The sequence below is a fragment of the Anolis carolinensis genome, chromosome 2 (assembly GCF_035594765.1).
Source record: "Anolis carolinensis isolate JA03-04 chromosome 2, rAnoCar3.1.pri, whole genome shotgun sequence".
Taxonomy (NCBI): domain Eukaryota; kingdom Metazoa; phylum Chordata; class Lepidosauria; order Squamata; family Dactyloidae; genus Anolis; species Anolis carolinensis.
The window spans coordinates 228,428,370-228,452,577 of NC_085842.1; the positions used below are offsets into that span (position 1 = coordinate 228,428,370).

Here is a 24,208-nt window from a genome sequence, read left to right on the forward strand (position 1 = left end):
AAAAAAAAAAGAGAGAGAGGCAGGCGAAAACGAGCCCTCTCCTCCTCCTCCGGGTCCGGGAGAAGAGGCGAAGGAGGCGGCTCCGACGTGGAGGGAAGCTTTCTTTCTCCTCCCTGAATTACGAAGAAGGAAATGAATGAGCGAATAGTTTGACGCTCTCTCTGGGCCCCGCTCGCTCCAGCACAGGCGACACGTCGAATCCAAAAGAGAACCAGGCCAAAGGAAAGGGGTGAGGGAAGAAATGAGAGGGAGGCAGCCTCCTCCTCCTCTTCTTCTTCTTAGGTTACCTCAGCATCCATTTCAGGCTCAAGCCTTTCCCCCCCTGACCTTAGGGCCCTTCCACACAGCCATAGACCCCAGAATAACAAGACAACCCCCCCCCCCCCACACAATATCTGCTTTGAACTGGGCTGTCTGGGCCCCCTTCCACACAGCCCTAGAACCCAGAATATCAAGGCAGAAGAATCCCACAACATCTGTTCTGAACTGGGTTATCTGTGGCCCCTTCAACACAGCTGAATAAAAGTCCACATTTGTTGCTTTGAAAGGGGTTATATGGCAATGTGGACTCAGGCCCCTTCCACAAAGCTGAAGAAAATCCCACGTTATCCGCTTTGATATCCGGGAGGGCCTTTGCACAACTCAAACTTGTGCGCCAACTGCGACCATACCTCGTGAAGTCTGACTTGATCACGGTGGTTCATGCCTTAGTTACCTCTAGACTGGACTACTGTAATGCGCTCTACGTGGGGCTTCCCTTGAAGACGGCCCAGAAATTACAATTGGTCCAAAGCTCGGCTGCCAGATTAATAACGGGGGCAAGCTACAGGGAGAGATCCACTCCCTTGTTTAAGGAGCTTCACTGGCTGCCGTTCATCTTCCGGTCCCAATTCAAGGTGCAGACCATCATCTATAAAGCCCTAAACGGTTTGGGACCCACCTACCTCCGTGACCGTATCTCCTTCCATAAACCTGCCCGATCTTTGTGATCATCCGGGGAGGCCCTTTTATCACCACTGTCTATATCCCAGGCCCGCCTTGTGAGTACAAGGGAGAGGGCCTTTTCTGCTGTGGCCCCCCGACTAAGGAACTCACTACCTACTGAAATCAGGCAAGCTCCCACTTTGTTAGCTTTTAGGAAAGACTTGAAAACATGGCTCTTCCGCTGTGCTTTCGGTGAGTAATTTGTGTTATATATTTCTGTGTTACTCCCCCCCCCCCCCCGAACATCTATCCTCTAGACTGTCCCACTTTCATATGTCCCTGTCCACAGTAGAGTACCCCTCTGTCCCTCTAACTCTGGGTTTTTATCTTTGTGTTTGTGCGGCCTGCCCTTGTTCTACTGTTTTTTTTTATTTCTTGATGTAATGTCTATTATCATCTATTGTATTACTTTTAATTGTGCTATGATATGCTGTTTTTATATTTTATTATATTGTATTGCTCTGGGCATGTTAGCCGCCCCGAGTCCCCGTTGGGGAGATGGTGGTGGGGTATAAATAGTTTTATTATTATTATTATTATTATTATTATTATTATTATTATTATTATTTGAACTTGAATATTTGGCAGTGTGGACTCAGATAACCTAGGGCCCTTCCACACAGCCCTATATCCCAGAATCCCAAGGCGGAAAATCCCATAATATCTGCTTTGAACTGGGTTATCAGAGTCCACACTCAGATAATGTGGGATTTTCAGCCTTGAGATTCTGGGATATAGGGCTGTGTGGAAGGACCCTAAGATAACATTGGGCCCTTCCACACAGCCATATAACTCAGAATATCAAAGCAGAAAATTCCACATTATCTGCTCTGAACTGGGGCCATTCCACACAGTTGTATAAAATCCCACATTTTCTGCTTTGAACAGAGTTATATGGCAGTGTGGACTTAGGGCTCTCTCACACAGACGTATAACCCAGAATATTAAGGCAGAAAAGCCCACACTATCTGCTTTGAACTGGGCTGTCTGGGGGACCTTCCACGCAGCAATATAACCCAGAATCTCAAGGCAGAAAATACCACATTATCTAAGTGTGGACTCAGATAACCCAGTTCAAAGCAGACATTGTGGGATTTTCTGCCTTGATATTCTGGGTTATAGGGATGTCTGGAAGGGCCCTCAGTCCACACTGCCATATAACCTAGTTAAAAGCAGGAAATGTGGGATTTTATTCAGCTGTGTGGAAGGGACCACAGATAACCCAGGGCCCTTCTACATTCCTAATTGGTTCTATCATAAAAACATGGAATTTTTTTCAAACTGGACATCCTGCTGCACATTTTGCACTGTTATTCAATGAATATCTCTCAAAGTCTCAACCAATTCAACATAGTTTGCAGCAGCCACAAAAACATTTCTGGAGTATCTCCTGTTTCTAGGTGTGGTAGTGAAAACTCTACAAGAGAATTCATTTGAGGTAATCCTGAAGAAGAGTTCTAGGGATACCATGGACTGCTCAAAAGACAAATCAAGCCCGAACTCTCCCTAGAAGCCAAGATAATAGAATAATAGAGACCCCAAGTGCCATCCAGTCCAAACCCCGGCCATTCAGGGAAAGCACAGTCAAAACACCCTGACAGATGGCCATCCAGCTTCTGTTTCAAAGTCTCCAAAGAAGGCGCTTCCACCACACTCCGAGGCAGAGAGTTCCACTGCCAACTGGCTTCTACTGTCAGGAAGTTCCTCCTAATGTTCAGGTGGAATCATACTTCAAGCCATTCTTCAAAGAGCTTAGTTTCCAATCCTTTGATCATTGTCATTGCCCTCTTCTGGACACTTTCCATCTGGTCAATATCCCCCTTGAATTGTGATGCCCAGAACTGGACACAGTATTCCAGGTGAGACATGACCAGAACAGAATAGAAGGTAAGTAACCTGAAGATGTCCTAGTTTGTTCATATCATGAGAAGAGAGGACTCACTAGAAAAACAATGATGCCTGGAAAGGGCAGGAAAAGAAGGATAACTGCATTGTAGGTGGGTGAACTCAATCATGGAGACCATGGTTCTGAACCTGCAAGACCTGTGAGGAGGACTGTTGATGGTTCAATGCTATGGAATTATGAAAGCTGAAGTTTAACAAGGTCTTTGGCCTTCTCTGCTAAAGAGACTTGATGTATCACCAAACTACAAATCCTAGGATTACATAACACTGCATCATGGCAATTAAAGTGGCTTCAACCTGCATTAGCCAAAAGTCAACCTGACAGCAGTTCACAACAACAGCAAAAAAAAAAAAAAGTATTTCTAAAAGATGGATGGTTGCTCAAGGACTTGAGAAGGCCCTGATGCCATGCACTTAGGTCCTTGCTTGAGGGAGTGGTTCCTTGTTTGCTGTGGCATAGAGACAAAATTGGAAGCCTGTCATCATGAAAGCCTCTAAGGCAGTGGTTCTCAACCTGTGGGTCCCCAGGTGTTTTGGCCCACAACTCCCAGAAATCCCAGCCAGTTTACCAGCTCTTGGGATTTCTGGGTGTTGAAAGCCAAAACATCTGGGGATCCACAGGTTGAGAACCACTGCTCTAAGGCAATAAGCCCTAGAAGAGTCCAAAAATGCAAGCTACTTAGTCAATAAAAGAGGTGACTCCATCAAAAGCAGGTCTTTTGTAAAGCTGATTATTCTTATCCAGTCATTGTAGACAACACAAATTCTTTGGATTGCAACATTATGGCTAGGAAAGCCTGTTTCCCCTCTGGGGATTACAGATAAAATCAAATGGAATATGGGGTAGAAGAAGCAGATGATGTCATAGTCCCCGCTAGTCAAAAAGTCCTGGGGTGTGAACCTTGTGAGCCCTGCCCTCATTACATTGCTTCGTATTATGGGTATAACAGTGGCATTCCTAGAATTGGCCTCACCCAGTGTGTTAACTCATGGTGTCACTCTCATAGACCTCATCCTATATCAGTCCAGATAACAATATTGTGTCTATAATGTTAGACAATTTGAGAAAAACAACATCATAGACAACAATAGTGTATACAAGTATCACATGCAGATAAAAACCCATGATTCAAAGCATCATTGTAATAGAGTAATTCTGAGCTCTAACTACAGTGCATGCACATTATTTAGAAAGTTCAAAAAGTAAATCAGCATAGAGTTTAGCCTTGTAGGTATAGCTGGGCTTACACAGTGGTCCCTGGATGTTTCCTGCCCTTGTAATACTGGAATGTAAATGCTTACATTACCATCAACATGGGCATTACCATATAAAAAAATCCTTTATGGTTCATGTTTCTAGGGATGAAAAAGAAGTACAGGAAAGGGGGGAAGTCAAATGCCACTTGTTTGCAAAGAATGCAGTTCCTTACTCCGTTGCACTACAGATTCAGATCTATTTGCCACAATACAAAGTGTTTCAACAAGATGGACCTGATTTGAAATTGCTATATGTCTGCAACCATGAACCACCCTTACCACATGAAAGGATGTGGCATAGAGTTTTAAATGTTTACTGCATGATGCCTCTCCCTTAGCCTTAGTGATTCTCACGATAGCTACCCAAACATAAGGCCTATTGGGGTATTCTCCATTTGTAGAGTTATTTTTTTAGATTTGTTTCTGGCTCCAAGTTGTTATTAAAACTTGATAACTTTAGAACTCATTAAACTTTTTGTGTAATTTTAACATGTTGCCATCATGAAATATGCTGCTTTAAAATTGGGTTCATCATTTTGACTGTACTGTACTTTATAGTTTCATATATCTATTTTTGTATGTCCAAAGAACTCCACAAACAACAGTGATGCAACCCAAACCTGTTTAGTCCACCAAGCAAAGGTTACTGCATTATGTGTCTTCAGGTCTGTGTCTGAAGCAGTGTTTGGAAGAGATGACTTATGAATAAGGTAGTTTTCTATAACAAAGTACTCAGTGATGGGGGGAAACTATGGCTCAGTGAAGTCACATTTCCAAAATAATTCAAGTGGGATGATTTTTATGCTGGGGTGGGATATATCAACCCTTTCTAATTCGTTACTTATAAAAGGGACATTTAAAGGTTTTTAAGGAATATTTTGAACAGAATTTTCCAATTTCTTATCAATTCTAAGGTTATTTTCTGTGGAACAATGCAGAAGGTAATGTACTACTAGGCATTCGTAAACACATTGTTTTGGGGAGGGGTTTTTTAATGACCTAACTTGAAAATTTCTCTTTTTAAAACTTTAAAAATTGACCTTGCCATGCTCTGATCATGAGAGCAGTGCAGATTTCTTAGCCAGTGCATTGTACCAAGTCTGTAGTTGTGCTATTTCAAGCTAGTTTTTAACATCACAGCTCACTAATCTCAGGTATTATGGATTCAACCTCAAAACTATGCTGGCAAATTTAATTGTAGGTCAGTGGGAAATTGAGGTGAGGTGAAGTGATATTGCAACCATTTCTGTATCTGTGCTTCCAAGGAGAGTCCATAAAGGCAGACAACCATGTTGCTTTATATCAGTAAAGCAATACTAGTCATTTATTTTCCACTTGGATTGAGGTTTTTTTGTTTTTTGTTTGTAAAGCCAATGGTTCCGAATTACCCCTGAAGACCAAACCACCACCAAATACTTTGGATTCCAACAGGGTTTGGTCATATGAATATATTGGTGCTGGAAACTCTTATTTCCCCTTAGTTAGTGTGAGAATTGCAGCTAAGATCAGAGAGGAAAATTGAAGTCTGAAGGAGGAGGTGGCAGATTACATCATTGCTGCTACTTATAATCAAAAACTCATGGCAGATCAAGCCTGTAAGCACTGATAGAGATTGAGTAAGAATTCCTTCTTTCCACAACTCTATTTGCTCTTTTCTCTCTTCCCAATTCTTGCAGTTCTATTGAACTTTTTATGTCTAACACAGAATCAGATGAACTCTTTATCTATTTGAGGGACTTGTCCACACTGATGAAAAAAATATGTTTGCAGTTGCATTTTCCAGGTTCACACTGGCCCTGCAGTGAACTTGTTGATGCACACATCCTACACATCATAGTAAGACTGCCATTTCCTCCTTCCTAAGCTGATTCGTTTTTAGGGACTGGTCCACATTTCCAATCCTTTGCTTTGTTTTTTTTGCCACATAGCCATTGTTGTTTGTTGTTGTTTTTATTTTCCCTCATCATGCGTATTTTCTGTTAAGTAGGGGTGCACAAATACTGAAATACTGATATGCAAGTATTTGTTACTTTTTTACTTTATTTTTATCCTGCCTTTCTTCTGATATAGGGACTCAAAGCAGCTAAAAATAAATATGACACAATGCACATTGAAACAATGTAAATCCATGGTAATATAAATATAAACATTAAAATACAATTAAACCTTTTGTGTCATTGAAACCAGTGACCATAAAATATTAAAATGCATTCAAACTCCACACCCAAAATTCCAATCATATCATCCCCAGCAGCCCGCCTCATCAGTTCATAAATCTATCTGCACATATAAACGTTCTTTAAAATAATTAAAATTCAACCCAAGAAACTATCTTAGAAAAAGGTAAAACAAAAACAGCAAGCCACAACATTCCCATCACTATCACCATGTCCAAAAGTTAAAAAAAAAAAGACAATTTAAAAACAGGAATAAAGGGAGCCCTTAGTACTTAGTACTGCCCGGTGGCGCAGTGGGTTAAACCACTGAGCTGTTGAATTTGCTGTACACAGCCTACACTGACTTGATGCTGAGCCAACCCATTTCCAAGCAACCACTTTTACCAAGCTAGTTTCACCAAGAGCTGTGTTATATTTTTAGGTTTTAAATTATATTTCATATGGTTTTACCGTAAGCCTATTTCAGTCTCTTTTGTAGACAGAGAAAGCGGGATATAAATAAACATTATTATTATTATTATTATTATTATTATTATTATTATTATTATTATTATTGATTAGATCTGTGCCTAAATTTCCAGTTTAGAATGTAATATATGTGTAAGTTTGGGTATTTTTTAAATAATAGACTGCTTGATGTTTGGTTGCTTTGGGATTGGGTGGGTTTTATTTATGTTTGCACTTGTGGTGAGGCACTGAATGTTTGCCTCTATGTTGGAATTCGCCCTGAGTCCCCTTGAGGAGATAGGGCAGAATACAAATAAAGTTGTTGTTGTTGTTGTTGTTGTTGTTGTTGTTGACACAAAGACACAGTATGACACAGCAAATGAGATATATATGCTGGATTTCGTATCACAAAATCACAAGTCAAACACTTCTCAAGCGTTTAGGACTGTGTAATGTATTTTCAGATTATGCGCGCCGATCCCAGTAAGGTGGCCTTTTGCAGTTGACAGATTGTAATTTTGTCAATGTTTATTGTTTCCAAATGCTGGCTGAGATCTTTTGGCATGGCACCCAGTGCACCAAATAATAATAATAATAATAATAATAATAATAAAATGTATATGTATATGTATATATATTGCATTGCCCTGAGTAAGTATTCTTCAGTAAAGGAGTGGCTATTGGCTTTCCTGTTAGTGGTGCTCTTAGTTTTAGTCCAGATTTTAAGACCTATCCAAGGTGCCATTCCTTATAAAATAGATTCAGCACATTGGATAGCTCCTTTAAGATCTGGAACAAAACCTAGAAAGGATTTACCCATCATATGGAAACCATACACTCCTCCAGCTTCAGTTGTCGTGTCTCTTCCAGCAATTTCTGACATATGACAGCCCCATCATAGGATTTTCTTTGCCAAATTTTGGTTTGCTCTTGCCTTCCTTTGGGACTGAGTGAGTGTGTGTGTGTGTGTGATCTAAAAATCCCTTTTCCATGAACAAACAGGGATTCAAATCCTGCCCTACAGAGTCACAGTACAATCTCAATGCTACAAAAGCGAACTAACCTACACCTATCACCAACCCTAGCTAAAACATATCTAACAAATCAATTACTGAATGGTAAATCGACATTTGTGTAAATTCCATTAATTCGATAGGTCTATCTTAGCCAGGACTATCAATTACATTTAGTCCACTGGGCCCAGTCTCTCTTTTGCAAATACCAATTTTGAGTTTTGTATTGATTTCTCCCAGTAGCAAAGATAATCATTTGTCCATTAAATGAGCAATATAACAGCCGCTGCAATCTGAGAGTGCAGTTGTACTGATCACTAGCTTAAACACTGCCTTCAGAATTGTCTTTTCTCTTGATGAAGAGACTACAAAGCCTGGGTATGCATCTTCCTGTTTGGAAGCTTTCAGAGCAGCAATATTCAAAGGGTTTCTGGTGAATTTCAAGCAAAGAAGGAAACAATGGGCACAAATATGGTGCTGGTTCCCTGGGAGAATAATAATTGCCAGTCTTCCACATTATATAGTCTGACAATTACTGTTGTAGAGATCTCAAAAAGGCCTGACACCTCCCTTGTAATAAACATTATACACCAAGGTTACAGTCTTTTAACAATTTTTCTTGCCCATTTACAAAAGTCAGTAGAATTGTGGATTACAACCTAAATCACAAGATCTATATCTGCATCTCAGCTACATCTCAGCATCCCTAATGAAGGTTATACTAAGCAAAACATGACTTTTGGTACAGCTGAGTAGGCACCTTCCAATGCAAAGAAGCTGCCTAATTAATAGGCATAAATAACACCAGCTGCTTGACCTTTTTGTAAATGTATCAAAACTGCCTCTTTTCCCATGAAGCTACATGTTGAGGGTGCTTCTTCTTCTGTCCCACACAACATAGCAAGTTAAACCAGTTCACTGGGTTTCTTGGATCATACAACAAGGATGTATTTAATTAATACTAATTAGGTAGAAAATTATGAATATGCCATAGAGGAAATCAGGTGCTGTTTCATCATGTACGTTTTAACAAGACTAGCTCATTGCCTTTAATTTGCAAGTTAAAATAGTCGCAAGAGCAGGAACATATCTTACAGTATCTTAAATACTTTTCAATAAAAGTACATTTTTAAAATATTTCTTGCTTTTGTCTGCACAAGAAATAAATCATCCTTGTTTTAAGTCAATGCATGAGTGGATTCAGACATGTATTCTGAAATGTAAAAGAAAATCCATCATTTTATTACAGATGTTAAAATTCAAAAATATTGAAATAATGTACAATATATACTGCTACCAACAAAATAATCTCAAGTGCAAAATGTCTACTTGCAAAATTGCTTTCATCAGTGGAACTGAGAAGATGCAATATATCCTCCCCAGTAAATCTAAAAAAAAAAAATCCTCAAGAAAGCTGGACATTCTGCTGGATTCCTTTTTCTTGCGGGAAGGAAGTTCTGGTGAACTACAACATGAATGTGATGTTGGACATTAGCGTGCTTGTATCAATTTGAGAAGGAGAATGTTTATGTATACAAGCAATAGCACGTCTCAGTTAACAAACTTAGGGTTAATGTTCTCCTAAATGAAGAATATTGAAAATATTGAAAATTGTAACTTTAAAAGATATCTGTTTAATCTCCCTTTGTATCTTTTAAAGGTAAAGGTTTTCCCCTGACATTAAGTCTAGTCATGTCGGATTATGGGGGGTGGTGCTCATCTCCATTTCTAAACTGAAGAGCTGGCGTTGTCCATAGACACCTCCAAGGTCATGTGGCCGGCATGACTGCATGGAGCTGTGTTACCTTCCTGCTGGAGTGGTACCTATTGATCTACTTACATTTGCATGTTTTCGAACTGCAGAAGCTGGGGTAACAGCGGGAGCTCATCCTGCTCTCTGGATTCAAACCGCTGACCTTTCGGTCAGCAAGTTCAGCAGCTCAGTGGTTTAACCCTCTGTGCCACCGGGGGATTACTATCCAAAGTTTATAAGGGATTGGGAAAAAACCCAGGCAAAGCCATACACACACACACAATTTGGCCTCCACATTTGCAGATTTGACGTTTGTCACTGCACATTTGTTTGTTGTGGAAGAGGTCTCTTTTTGCATTCCCTTTTTCATCTTCAGTTTTCATTGGGGATGATTGACCGGTTTGGTTGTGAACAGATGGGGCCTTTTCTTATGTATTTTAAGCTCTCTTTTTTACTACTAGCTTTCAAAATGGGATGCAAACAGTTTTGGAAATATTTATATGTAAAGGAAACTGTATTCTTAGGCAGTCTTTGTGCATTTCATGAAAGTCTAATGGATCTAGGCAATCCATCAGTCACACAGCAGAGCTGGGGAAAATGTGAAGGTCACCTTCATAGGAGTTTTAGATTGTAACACGGGAATACTTAATATTAAAAGCAAATGGTGCAATCTGATAATAAATAATCTATAAGGGAGGAGATTCTACTACAAAACCAATTAATTTATGAATACGTTCTCTAGAGATTTGTGGGTTCTGTCAATGGAATTGTCATTTCCAACTATGACATCTACCATCCAGATCTATGCTTTTCTTTTTGAAGTGTTGCAACGTTCAGTAACTTTCAAGGAAATAAATATATGTGCTTAGAAGAGCAGTTTTAGAGACAAAATGCAATATTTCACCAGGTTTTTTTTTGGGGGGGGGGTGACTATTGATTAGGAGGAGACTTAATAAATTAAACCCTACCCGCATCTTTAAATTGTCACATAGTCTGGTTTTAGTGATCACTAAAGTACTAGAAATTCATGCTTATATGACAGATGTCATCCTGCTCCTATAGGGTAAAACACACACACATATGTAGACAATGTATAATCGGAGATTGGAAAAGAGGTTTCTGCTCATGCGACTTGGCTCTTGGTTGTCACTCGGCATTCTTTGACTTTTTAAACACATGGCCTGAGAGAGGCAACAGCAGTTCTGCTTATTAAGGACTGATATGTCTCAAACCTTACAAGTTAAAAGGAAAAAGAAACAAAGGGGATCCTTCAAAAAATTGCCATCTTTTTTATACCCTTCTTTGACATATGCATGAAGGCCTTTGGACAGGTGGTCACTAGAAAAGGCACTGTAGAAAAAGCTTAGTTTGGCAGGAGTTGTTGTAAGGGAAATTTGTTCTCTTCCTTTATTAGATGTATGTCATTAGGCAAAAATCCAGAGGGGTTTTTTTTAGCACATTGATGTTTTATCTTCACATGCATTCAACTCAAGGGGTTAGGGATTAGTTAGGGATTTTACCCAAAGTGGATCACTTTGTGCAATCTCATGTTGCACCACATCTGCTATTTGCTTCCTGGGAGAATGAGCAAAGGAAAATCAATGGCAGTAAAAGTAAAGTAGTTCCCATGGAGGCAAAAGGATCCTGACTGTTTATTTATTTATTTACTGCATTTATATACCACTTTTCCCACACCTGGGGGGACTCAAAGCAGTTTCCAACATAATAATGGTAAAATTCAATGCCAAACATATATGTGAAAACCAAATCATAATATCTAAACAATAACTTATAATAAAGATCTACAGAGATACTTGCAGGAATACTCCAGCAAGTGAGAGTCCAAAAGTGGCAGGCTAAAACCTGGAACCTCAATCAGTGGTTGACGCCAGATGACAGACTCCCTCCTGGGCACACAGAAGACTGGGTGACTTGGAAGGCTCTGAACAGACTGTGCTCTGGCACCATGAGATGCAGAGCCAACTTTAAGAAATAGAGCTACAAAGTGGAGTCCACAACATGCGAGTGTGGAAAAGAGCAAACCACAGACCACTTACTACAATGCAGCCTGAGCTCTGCCACATGCACAATGGAGGACCTTCTTATAGCAACACCAGAGGTACTCCAAGTGGCCAGCTACTGGTCAAAGTATAATGCCAATCTTTTAAAACTTTGTGTTTTCACATACATTACAACATGTACCCTCAGTTCGCTTCTGACACGATAAATTAATAAGTAAACAAACAAAAAACATATAACCATGAATTAAAACCATTAAGACCATTAAAATATGAAACATAAACAACATTTAAGCATTAAGACATAGAATTAAAACATCATAGTATAAATATTAAAATCACATAATCCAAAATCATAATCCAAAACCATTCCAATTGTCAATTGCACATATTCATATTCATTTCTTGCACTGCATTACTTTACTGACCAAAGGCTTGGTCCCATAGCCATGTCTTTGTTTCCCTTTTGAGGGCCAAGAGGGAGGGTGCTGATCTAATCTCACTGGGGTGAAAGTTTCAGAGCTGAGGGGCCACCACTGAGAAGGCCCTGTCTTTCATCCCCACCAACTGCACTTGCAAAGTAGTTGGGACTGAGAGCAGGGCCTTCCCAGATCTTAACCTCCAAGGTGGTTAATAGAGGGAGATACGTTTGGACAGGTAAACTGGGCTGGAACTCTTTAGGACTTTATATTCCAACTTGGAGAAAGGTTGGAATAAGTTTCCATTAGTATTAGGGGCTTTCGAGTTTAGAACAATAATGTTTGAATGGGTTGCGATACAAGGAATCTTCTTATTTGGGGTCTACTCATGTGCAGATAATTAAGTCTTAATGATGATATCTTACACCTGCCAAGAAATATCTATTCTTTTATAGACAATTCAATAAAGTAGCATATTTTTCTGCCAGGTGAGTTCATTTAGTTATTCTTGAGAGCATAATATGCACTAATGAAGCTTAGAGGAAGCAGCAAGTAAATAGAACTAGTCGACTCATTTAATACAGACTTAGAAGGAAGCCCCAAGTAGACATTTCACAGTGCATTTTTTTGGAATATTTTTTGTAATAGAGAGGGTTTAACTGGAATTACCAGAGTGAATCATACGGGGATCACAAAGATTTACCAGCCACCATATTACCATACATAGTGCTATTAATATTGTGCACCTGTTAATAATCATAGAATCATAGGATTGCTATTGTTAAGAGCTAAAGACCACTGTTGATGGAGACACAGCTTGATTTTTCCACAATTAAGAGATAGTTCTCCTTTATAAGATACGTAAAAGTGGATATACTAATAAAATGCCATAGATCACTTCAATATTTGTCTATGCTGTTTTACATTGACAATGAAAGATTGTATCAGCATATGACAAATGAAGTATCTTAAATATTATAAAATTGCCTGTGACAGGAAACGGATCAGTCGATTTTGGAGTCATTTCCTATTGCTAAGAAGGCATGTCTTCTATTTAAATGGCCCAGATGGGGGAAATGGTTCTCCAAGTGGTTTGGGGGGGGGGGGGTTACTGTATTTTAGTGAGTAACCCCACTAAAATAAATACATAAATAGTGAAATAGATCTTCTGGTTTGTTTCATGGGTCTTCAGCTAATGAGTTGGGTAATTGTAGCCTGGAGTATGGAAATAATGCCCGACTACTCACTGGAGGGAAGGATATTAGAGGCAAAAATGAAGTACTTTGGCCACATAATGAGAAGAAAGGAAAGCTTGGAGAAGAGAATGATGCTGGGGAAAATAGAAGGTAAAAGGAAGAGGGGCCGGCCAAGGGCAAGGGATAGATGGTATCCTTGAAGTGACTGGCTTGACCTTGAAGGAACTGGGGGTGGCGACGGCCGACAGGGAGATCTGGTATAGCCTATCCATGAGGTAACAAAGAGTCGGAAGCAACTGAATAAATAAACAACAACAATGGTAGCTTAAAGTGGCATTATCACCTCTCTCCAGATATATTTGTGTCTAAATGTGCCTTCAAGTTGCCTATCAACCTATGGTGACCATGAATTTCATAGAGCTTTCTTAGGGAAGGAACACTCAAAGGTGGTTTTTCCCATTTCTTCCTCTGAAATATATCTTACAGTACTTGGTATGCTTTGGTGGACTCCCATCTAAGTAATAACGAGTAACCAAGGCTGCTGCATGTGCATGTTCTTAAAAGCATATCTGGTCCTGGGCCTGAAAAGAGTCATCCCAGACTATTTTGCTGGCTGAAAAAAAAAATATGCCTTCCCTTTATTTGCAAAAGCAATGTTGGACTGATAACTGAACCTTACATAAACTCTGGAGCATGGAAAGTGTTATTTGAGGCAGCAGGCTGGTTTCGGAGTCCAGGATAGGCTGTGTGGGTGTTGGATGACAATCCAACAAAATAAAACATTTGTATCTAACTTTTACATAGTTAACAAATACTACTTACCAGTAAGTACTAATCAAATATTTTGCTGCATTACTATCAATAAGCCCTATCTACGCTGCCATATAATGCAGGTTCAGAATGCAGTGTAGACTCATATAGTCTAGTTTAATGTGATGGGACCTTTGTTTTTATGTTTATAGGAAAACCAAGAACACCCAGCTTACTGTACATATTAACACAATTATCAGTATTGTGGGGAATACTGTAATATTCTTTAGGCACTAAGGCTTTCATTCTCCAGCTAAAAAGAGAGAAAGGATGGCTATCATTTTCTTTGCACTTGTTTTCTGTAGCCCTGCCACACACACATTCATTGTAGCAGGAGATTGCAAACCCACCTCTGAATATTCCTTGCCTAAGAAAACACTATGAAGTTCATGGGGTCACCATACATTGAGAGGCAACTTGAAGGCACATTCACATACACAGTACACTTGGAATGAGAGCCGACAGGCACATTGCTTCTAATGAAATTGGAAGTCATGCTTCTTATATGCTCTTCAGTCTTCAGAAACAGATCTGAATTTCAGAAGCTTTCTCTAAGTGTGTAAAAAATAAAATCTTAAACCAGATATGTGCATGCAGGGTGCTTTACTTTTTACACATGTTCATATGAATGCACAAATGTACATATACACACATTTGGCATGCCTTTCTGGTTTATTTATTTTTTGCTCAACTTGCTGTTTTTTCTATTTGAACTATCAAAAAAAGAAGAAGAGTGAGAGAGAAAGACTCTCTAAATGTAGAAATATTTATTCCCACAAAGAAGATAAACAGTTTACATTGTGAACAAGATATATGTATCATCTTTAATTCTGAAAAGTTGCAACATTCAGGCTACATTTTACATCATCTGGAGATATCATCTAGTGAAGTCTGAAAAAGATTAATCATTTTCCTTCCTTCCCTAGATCTGAAAATACTGTATATGTCAAAGAACGATATCCCATAGATTGATATTCAGCGGAATTGCTTGTTTGGGCAACGGCAAAAGAGCAACAATAGAGAGCAGTAGATTGACTAGTAATTGCTGGAGAAAACAGTCCATTTTTGTTATATATTTTCATTCTACAAATGGTTAGGAGGAAGCTTTGCATAAAAGAAAATAATGCATTATACATGCATCTATTTCCCCATGTTTCTCCAGTAATAGGAGGCGGACGTCTTTAAAAGAAGTTCAAAGCACCTTAATATAAACCCACCTCATCAGTATGCCGTTGTGGGCATGGCCAGAATTCAGATCAGAAGAGACACTGTTATATTTGTTGGTAAAATAGGGGAAGAGAAAAACAATCTTCAAGTTTACCACAACAGCTAATGACAACTCAGGTTATGCATGCCCATGGTAACCTCTAAAACAGGGAGGGCAAATGTGGAAGACTAAGGGGCTGCATTAGCCCACCTTAAAGAGGCATATTCGCCATGCTCTGGCTAGATTCCTCCCTACTTTTTACCACTACATACCGGTACTACTCAAACTCTCTGAAGGACATGGGAAATGTTTTCTAGTCCTTTGGAGGTCCCAGATGGCATTTTGAGCAATTAAAGTGTCTGGGGGAGGAGTTTGCAAAATTTTATTTTGACCCCTATGGGTGGATGGGTTACACGTACAGGGGTTCCTAGCAAAGTAGGAATGTCCTCCACACAACCTAGTATTTCAGAGCTATTATTATTGTTGTTGTTTTTGTTGTTGTTGTTATTATTATTATTATTATTATTATTATTATTATTATTATTATTATTATTATTATATACAAAACAAGATTAGTACACAGCAAATAAGATCACTATGCTGGCTTTTGTATTGGATCACACACCGGACACTTCCCAAGTGTCTAGGACAGGCATGGTCAAACTTTGGCCCTCCAAGTATTTTGGACTCCCAACTCCTGCAATCCTACCTGGATTTGGGAGTTGGAGTCCAAAACACCTGGAGGGCCAAAATTTGCCCATGCCTGTCCTAGACACTTGGGAAGTGTCTGACGTGTGATCCAATACAAAAGCCAGAATAGTGATCTTGTTTGCTGTATACTAATCTTTTTTTGTATCAAATAATACAAAGCTATGTGATGTATTGGTGAACAACAACAACAACAACAACAACGATGATGATGGCATTTGAAAGGATGGCATTTGCAATGTCTTGAAGGTATCGCTGAATAAATGACCAAAGAAAGTAGAATATATGTTATATCAAAAGGCATCCACAATTTTTTAAATAAAAATAATTGGAATCTAGAAGGAATGTTGAATGGAAGCATGCGGCTTACATGTATGCAGTCTTTTGGAATGCAGCAGATCTGTTGGAAATTATATGACCTCCATCTGAGTGGTTTCTTAATCTCTCTTTCTGGGTTTTCCCTTCTGTTCCCTAACAACCACATTTTTTTATTTCTGTTTCCACAAATGAAATAACAGGCTGCACCCACATGTCTAGTAAACTGAGTATTCCCAGAAAGCAATGGCTGAGGCATGTAAGCTTTCTCGAAAAGGTAAAGGGGCTAAAATGATGAAAAAGCTGCAATATGATGTAGTCTAGACATTTCTTTTACACTTTCTGAACTGTACCTCATGCAATATTTCAGGGATGAAGGGAAATGTCTAATAGAATCCTGAATCCAAATCTACACGAATGGAGACACTCTTAATACTGTTAATGAGCTGTTCAGAAGTGAATTGAAGAAGTATGGGATTGTTCTGAATAGGAGAAAGTGCAGAAGCAACTACAAACACCCAACTACTGGAAATACATTTAGACTGTCCAGCTGCCCAATTTTAATCCAATGCTTTTTGTTTTTTAAAACATTCTCAAAGTGTCAAAATTATTCCTGGAACTTTCAGAGGTGGTAGAAATGCCTCCCCCCCATAAAGGCAATTTTGGGGGGATTTTAGAGTAAAAAATGTTTGAGCAGAAGGGGAGTGGGATACATGCCCACTCTTGACCTAGATGCTCAAGTTGGCAACTAAGGCAGCCTCTCTATTCCCCAATGTTTTGACAGGGTTACTCTTGGGCAATTCAGCCAAAGCAGATTAGAGATTTGGTTTGTAGTTCCTTCTCCCAGCTCCATGTTTATTATTTTATGATTACTTACTGTTTTCATGTTTTAGAAAAACCACTTTGATCTGAAAAGGAGTTTAAGGTAAAGGTTTTCCCCTGACATTAAGTCTAGTCGTGTCCGAGTCTGGGGGGTTGGTGATCATCTCCATTTCTAAGCCGGAGAGTTGGTGTTGTCCATAGATGTCTCCAAGGTCATGTTGCTGGCATGACTGCATGGACTGCCGTTACCTTTCAACCAGAGCGGTACCTACTCACTCACATTTGCATGTTTTTGAACTGTTAGGATGGCAGAAACTGGGGCTAATAATGGGAGCTCACCCCGCTCCCCACATTCGAACTGCCAATCTTTCAGTCAGCAAGTTCAGCAGCTCGGCAGTTTAACACACTGCGACATAATTACTTGTTTCCCTTCTTTTGGATTGGATCAATAATATTTATATAGTAATGAGAAGCTATAATTACATATATGCCAGTGTAGATGGGGCCTAAAGACCAAACAGTCACTTTGCCAAGGAATGGCTTAATCTGGCTGCACCCACTGAATTTGACCTTTTCTGCATTGCAAGCACAGTGCTGTTGCCACAACACAGCACAGACTAAACCTCCTTGGAGAATTTTAAGACACAGGAAAGTTAATGTGCGAAACATATCAGGTGTGTACAAGAACCCTCTGCTTGTCAGACAGGTTAGGGAGTAGAGTGTTATCAGAAAGTGGAATCAGTTGAAAAGCAAAACCCAGGTTATTTTAACTTGCAAATGCATTTTGGTTGCTGGAAAAAATGATAACCACATCACTTTTAAATGTGTGATAAAGCAAAAGAGCTTTTGCATGCATTAAAAAGGGAGTCAGGGAGTGTTTGTTTTTCCTGTAGGCAAGTGCATGTGTATGCAAATTCTAAATGAGCCTTGCGGGCAAGAAGAACTGATGGGTCCCTCATCAAATTAATAGGCTTTATGTGTAATTTGAAAGTGTTGAAAGGGCAAATCATCAGAATGCAGGCATGAAAAGGTGGGGGAAACCTGTATGTGTGTGTCTGTTTGTATGTATGTGCCTTTAAGTAACTTGTCAACTTATGGTGACCTTGAATTTCATAGATTTTTCTTAGGCAAGGAATACATAGGGGCGTTTTTGCTTACAAAATATAGCCAATAACACATGATATTAATTGGTGTCATCCCATCCAAGTACTAACCAGAACAGTCTCTGCTTAACTTCTAGCATCAGATGGGACCTGGTGCCTGTAGAGTATATGTACACATATAGTTAAACTGTATATCATATTAAATGAACAGGATAAGTCACATTATGGAGTGTGTCACATCTCTACTTAATACATACTTTTATCTTTGTTGATTTGGTTTGATAAACTCTTACACTGATAAAGGTTTTTTAAATAAGGTATCATCATTCTAAATGTAACAGATATTATTTTAGGAGTGAGATTACATGGGAAGCGAGAAAAATTAACAGCTGTGAATGAGTTGTTTATTTAACAAGCAGTGCATATCCAAAGAAGTTCATTTCCACTGCAGACAGATGAATAAGTATATTTGTATTTATCATCCTACATGATTTGTGTTCGATATTAAACCTGTTGCTCAGGTTCACAACTGTTGGCATGTAAATTCAGGGTTCGCCTAGAGGCCTTTTGTAAAAATACATAAGGATTTGGATTGCTGGCATGCCCCGGAAGCTACCATGCAATTCTGTTTGTTTTCTCTGCGAATGTATTTTGCTGATTTTGCTCACATTGCATCAGGGATAACACTGAGTCAGCGTTCCTATTCGAGAGCATTGCCAGTATAATCAAACCTCGTTTTTCAGGAAAGGATCTTTATTAAAAACCGAAACTTTCTGTAAAACAAACAAATAAACAATGGCAACCATTTAAAGCAAAACAGCCCAACAAAGACCAAAACAATCATGTGTCAACATATGTCAACATTCCTAAGTGGGGGTTTAGTCACCTAACTGGCAAAAATCCTGTGTTGCTTCACCTTAGAGGAAAAATTGAGCATTTAAAATACCTCAAATAACAATCCAACATTTTGCTTTCTCACCACTGTGTACTGTGCAGGTGTGTTTGTTTATGTTTGTATAATACTTCAGATATTCCACAGAACCAAAGACAGAGCTGCCTTTTCCCCAATGCTACTGGATCTTCTTCAGATTGAAGACAAAAAAAGAAAGAAGCTTGTCAACATTTATATTTTCCCTGTTCTTCCAAGGCCTAAATATTCTAAAGACAGGATTCTTTGGGTTTGGGCAGCTAAGCACTGCCAGCCCTGATTGGTACTTGGGTGGGAAGCTGCCAATGGATGGCATGTGCTGTAGACCACTGCTTCCTCAAATGGGGTTCCCCTCAATGTTGAGAGTCATGAAAAATTTGACAACAATAAAAGCTTTCTGAACACCACCCATTTACACAAATCTGTTAGCATTCCAATTTTAGTATATGTGCTGTCAACGCAAGCACAGACAAATCTGTTAGCAACAACATGCAATGTTTACAGTGAACTCTGCAAGAAGTGCTTCAGCTGTACTCCACAAAAAAGGAAAATCAACCTGGCTTGCAAATGTTGATTTGTTATCAGCAAATGTTTGATTTTTATACCTGTTTTATATAACCTATATATCTGGGGTCATGTGAGATAATTTCATGCAGAAAGGTGTCATAAATGGAAAGTTAAAGAAGCCCTGCTGTAGACAATATTTCAGAGAAAGGAACTGGCTAAACCACTTCTGAATATTCCTTGCCTAAAAAACCTAGTGAAATGCATGGGGTCACCATAAGTTGACAGCAACTTGAAAACACGCCCACACACATTTTCCTCTCACACTTTCTTGCTTTCATCTCCTTTTTGCTCACACTTCTGTTCCATTTCTCTAGCTTTAGAGTTCCTGCAAGTCTTCTTATAATTGTCCCTGATCATTTATCACACTTATCATACTGTTTGAGGATATCAAAAGCTGTCGGCTACCATATAGAGGACATCAGATTGGACAAGGTTTAGACCGGACCCACACAACCTGTGACCCTCCAGGTGTTTTGGACTTCAACTCCCAGAATTTTTGATCTCTGGACAAACTGGCTAAGGCTTCTGGGAGTTGGAGTCCCAGCTGTGGGATCCATTGGTGCATACTCCACTGCCTCTGGAGTGTGAAATGGGTCCAACAAACTAGGCTTGGTCCCAGCCATCTGCACCCACAAGGGGCCTCTAGCAGGAATGAATTCTCTACAAAAGCAGTAACATGTCCCATGCCACACCTCCAAAGTTGTAACAATTACAGCAACGCTTGATATGCCAAAATGTTTTTTAAAGTACAGTGAAGTGTGTTACAATAGGGAGGAAGGATGGAAAGACAGTAAGAGCCCAAATGTTAGAGGAGTATGGAGAGACCTGCATTTATACATACAGGATGGACTTGAGTGGAGCTTATTTACTCATTCCTGCTTTGCTTCTCTCTCTAGTCTAACATGCTAATCTGATTAGAATGACACCAAGGACCAACAAAAAACAATGTGAGCACTCAGGTCAGGACAGGAGCCAGGTGATGGAGAGAAATATGGCGGTTTCCTTCTGACCTGTGTCACACACAGCCCTGCAAAGTGTCTACACTGGTTATTCTGCGGTCCTAATTTTTCTTGTCTGGGCTTTTCTCTCTCTCTTTTTGTACATGGTTCCTTCCTATTCGTGATGGCACAAATGGAGAACCATGGTTTAACCAGCATCAAATTCTTAATTCCATTTCACATTGAACAACAACTAAAAAAAATGGAAAGAAATCTCTAGAAGTTACATTCTATTTCTGCAATGTTCATTGTCTTACAATTTCTTATTTCTGCATTTACCCCTTGTACATGTCACAGTTGAAGATTAAGGAGGAAACAACGTGTTAATCATATTTCATAAATATACTCTCACTACCAGGCTGTCTCAAATCCAAATAGGTTGAGTATCCCTTATGCAAAATCCTTGTGATTAGAAGTAATTTGGACTTCTATTTCTTTTTCCTATTTTGAGTGTGATATCTTGGATATAGACCCCAAGTCTAAGCATGAAACTAATTTATGTGTTGTACACACCCGAAGATAATGTTATACATAATACTTTTAATAATTTTGTGTGTGAAATAAATAAATTTGTGTACTTTCAATCATCAGAAAGCAAAGGTGCCACTGTCTCAGCCCTCCATCCATATAGATAATTGTGGAGTTTTTTGGGGGGAATTCTGAATAAGGATGTTTAACCTGTACTATATTTTGGAGCGACAATGATAAAACAAGAGTCTCTTTACTCAATACTATCTACGATAAGGAATTTGTAATGCATATGTACATATTGTATTCATAGCAACTCACCACGGTTACGTCTTCGACTCTCTGGCTTTCATTTAGATCCTCAGACAACTCATATTCTGTTGCTTCTGTGAAGAAACATACATTTTTTTGGAAAAAAGTTTTCACTTGTGCACAATTATAAATGAGCAAAACAAACCCATAAACAGAAAATTCCATGAGATGTTTTCTTTGAGCTCTTATATAGTCAGAGACCATATTGTTTGTGAAAATGACTTTCTTACCTAGAAGATCTTCTACCACAGAAGATCTAGTGAAATCAGGGTTCTTTTACACTACATAAATATAGCACTTTGATACTACTTTAACTACCTTTTCAAAATCCCATGAGATAAACAGATTTGTAGTTTAGGGCGGAGTATTTAGAAAACTGTGTTAAGGGGCTCTTATATCTTACCAAACTGCAAACAGTGGGATCCCATAGGATGCAGCCATAACAAGTTAAAGTGGTATTGAATGGCTATAATTGTATGGTGAGAAGGGCTGCAGAATATTTGAGCTTCTGGTTGCACATCATGATGCGAAAATCCTTGAAGTGGTAACCCCTTCTCTTTTATATCCATCTCTAGTTTGAATTTGAGTCAGCGAGAGCTGGACTACAAGGAAGTCTGAGCGAAGGAAGATGAACAATTTTAAACTGCGGTGTTGGAGGAAAATTCTGAGAGTGCCTTGGACTGCAAGAAGATCCAACCAGTCCATCCTCCAGGAAATAATGCCTGACTGCTCACTGGAGGGAAGCATATTAGAGGCAAAGATGAAGTATTTTGGCCACATAATGAGAAGACAGGAAAGCTTGGAGAAGACAATGATGCTGGGGAAAAGGGAAGAAAAAAGGAAGAGGGGCCAACCAAGGGCAAGATGGTATCCTTGAAGTGACTGGCTTGACCTTGAAGGAACTGTCAGTGGCGACAGCTGACAGGGAGCTCTGGAGTGGGCTGGTCCATGAGGTCATGAAGTGTTGGAAGCGACTGAACGAATAAACTGCCACAGCCCTTAAAATTAGCCTATCCAGCTGCTTCTTACAGACCCTTTATTCTACAGATGAGTTGAAAATTGTAGAAATGATAAATTCTCTTCATAAAATGCTATCCGAATTGGACTCCATAATGATGAATCCCAAAGTCCATTCGGGACAGTATGTTTTGACCTCTCTTTTAATTCTAAGCTAACCTTCAATGAACTTCTCCTTGGGTTGCCTAAGCTTTTCTCACACCCCAGACCTCAGGGGATAGCCACACATTGAGCAAAATCCTAATATAAAACCCTGGAAAAGTTATACGGAACACATAATGGGTTTCTCGGAAGAGCCACAAGGGTTCTCATAATGTTATCTGATTTTGCCCCGGGAACGTTTCCTTGTTTAAAGTGTTGTGCCAGATCCCCTTCCATGAGGTGTCAATTGTATATGCTACAACATCATGAGCACCTTTTGTTTTCCAGAATGGAACTCATTGTATTCAACAGAGAGATCAAAACCCATTTCATCCCATCATCGCATGCCCCACTGCATTCCTTTCTGATCTCTCCCCTCTCTTAAGCGGATCAGTAAATGGACACATCTTCAAATTAATCCAATGACAACTGATTAAATTTCCCACCATGACTGGAGCCAACCTGTGATGATGATGGACAAAGTCCCAGATCAACCAGGGAGTGGATCCTAGTTGGCCACATTTTGGACCAATCAGAAGCTAGCGCAGCAATGTGCCTATGTTTTGAAGAGCTGTCAAAGTGCTATAAATATTTCTATATGTCTGTCTTTAGGAGAGCAGACTACACTGACATCCTCTTTGTCCAAGGAGAATAAATGCCTCTGATTTTGCCTTCAACCCATCTGTGTTTCATTTGATTCTTTAAGAGCTAGGCACTCCGGGCCCCGAACTCGCAATTTTAGTGGAGCTGAAATCATATAACAAAAACATTACATTTATAAATGGTTCAAATACTGCTGTTGTTATGACCCATTTTTTTTTATTCAACCCCTAAAGAATTTTGAATCAGATAAAGCATTTTGATCTGCCAGTCTCCACACTTATCTTACAAAAATAAAAAAGCACTGTGGCTATAAAAAAAGAGAGAAAAAAAACCAGAAACAAAACTTAGGATGTTTAGCTCATTTGTCACAATATTCCTGATTGTGTGATTTTGGTCTTGAGATTATAATATGTATTTCAAAAAATTAAAGACTACATATGTATGGACACCAAAGACAATTAGGAAAGGATCCGAATATCCAAGTGAATGAAAACGGATGTTTGTAAATGCATCCTGGATCACAGAACCAAACATCTAACCACATTAACTTCAAAAGGGCAGGACAGTGGACATTAAGTTCATGTTACTGATGCTAATTTCAACCATCTTTTCAGCAGGTTGTGACATGGGAATGTTAAATGAGGCCTATTCCCCGGAGGGCCGCTCAATCAGCACTCTTTGGCTGAGCGGTTTTTGAACCGCCTGTGTGTGTGTTCACTGGCTTCCCTCACACTGAGAGCACTGCTGACTTTTTTGTTTCTTTTGAGGCAATGATGATTTCAGTCATGAATAGTGCCTGGGATGGTCAATGGAACAGCAAAAATGGGGGGTGGGGGGCAGGGACATTAGAAGGGAAGAAAAGTTGAGGAAAGGGATCACCCTCTCAAAGGCAAAACAAAGTCCAAGAGGAGAAAAGGAAGACATGTTCATTAGTTGTTGTGTGTTTTCAAAACATCTCCAACTTATGGTGCCCCTAAGGCAGCGGTTCTCAATCTGTGGGTCCCCAGATGTTTTGGTCTTCAACTCCCAGGAATTCTAAC

General features: G+C 39.4%; 1 protein-coding gene and 1 long non-coding RNA gene across 8 annotated transcripts in view; one reads left to right on the plus strand and one right to left on the minus strand.

The window, feature by feature from the left end:
* Positions 1–24,208, minus strand: part of palm2akap2 (PALM2 and AKAP2 fusion) — a 408,244-nt gene that overhangs the window by 109,787 nt on the left and 274,249 nt on the right. For 6 of the 7 annotated variants that reach the window (XM_062971855.1, XM_016991073.2, XM_008103436.3 and 3 more), the window contains one exon: positions 21,417–21,481. In XM_062971855.1, the coding sequence (XP_062827925.1) occupies positions 21,417–21,481 (65 nt within the window). The remainder of the gene's footprint in view (positions 1–21,416; positions 21,482–24,208) is intronic. The other variant, XM_062971856.1, reaches the window with a different exon arrangement.
* Positions 13–23,242, plus strand: LOC134296578 (uncharacterized). The gene is made up of 2 exons (XR_010003373.1): positions 13–1,176; positions 21,983–23,242. It is a non-coding gene; the product is annotated as an uncharacterized LOC134296578 (long non-coding RNA).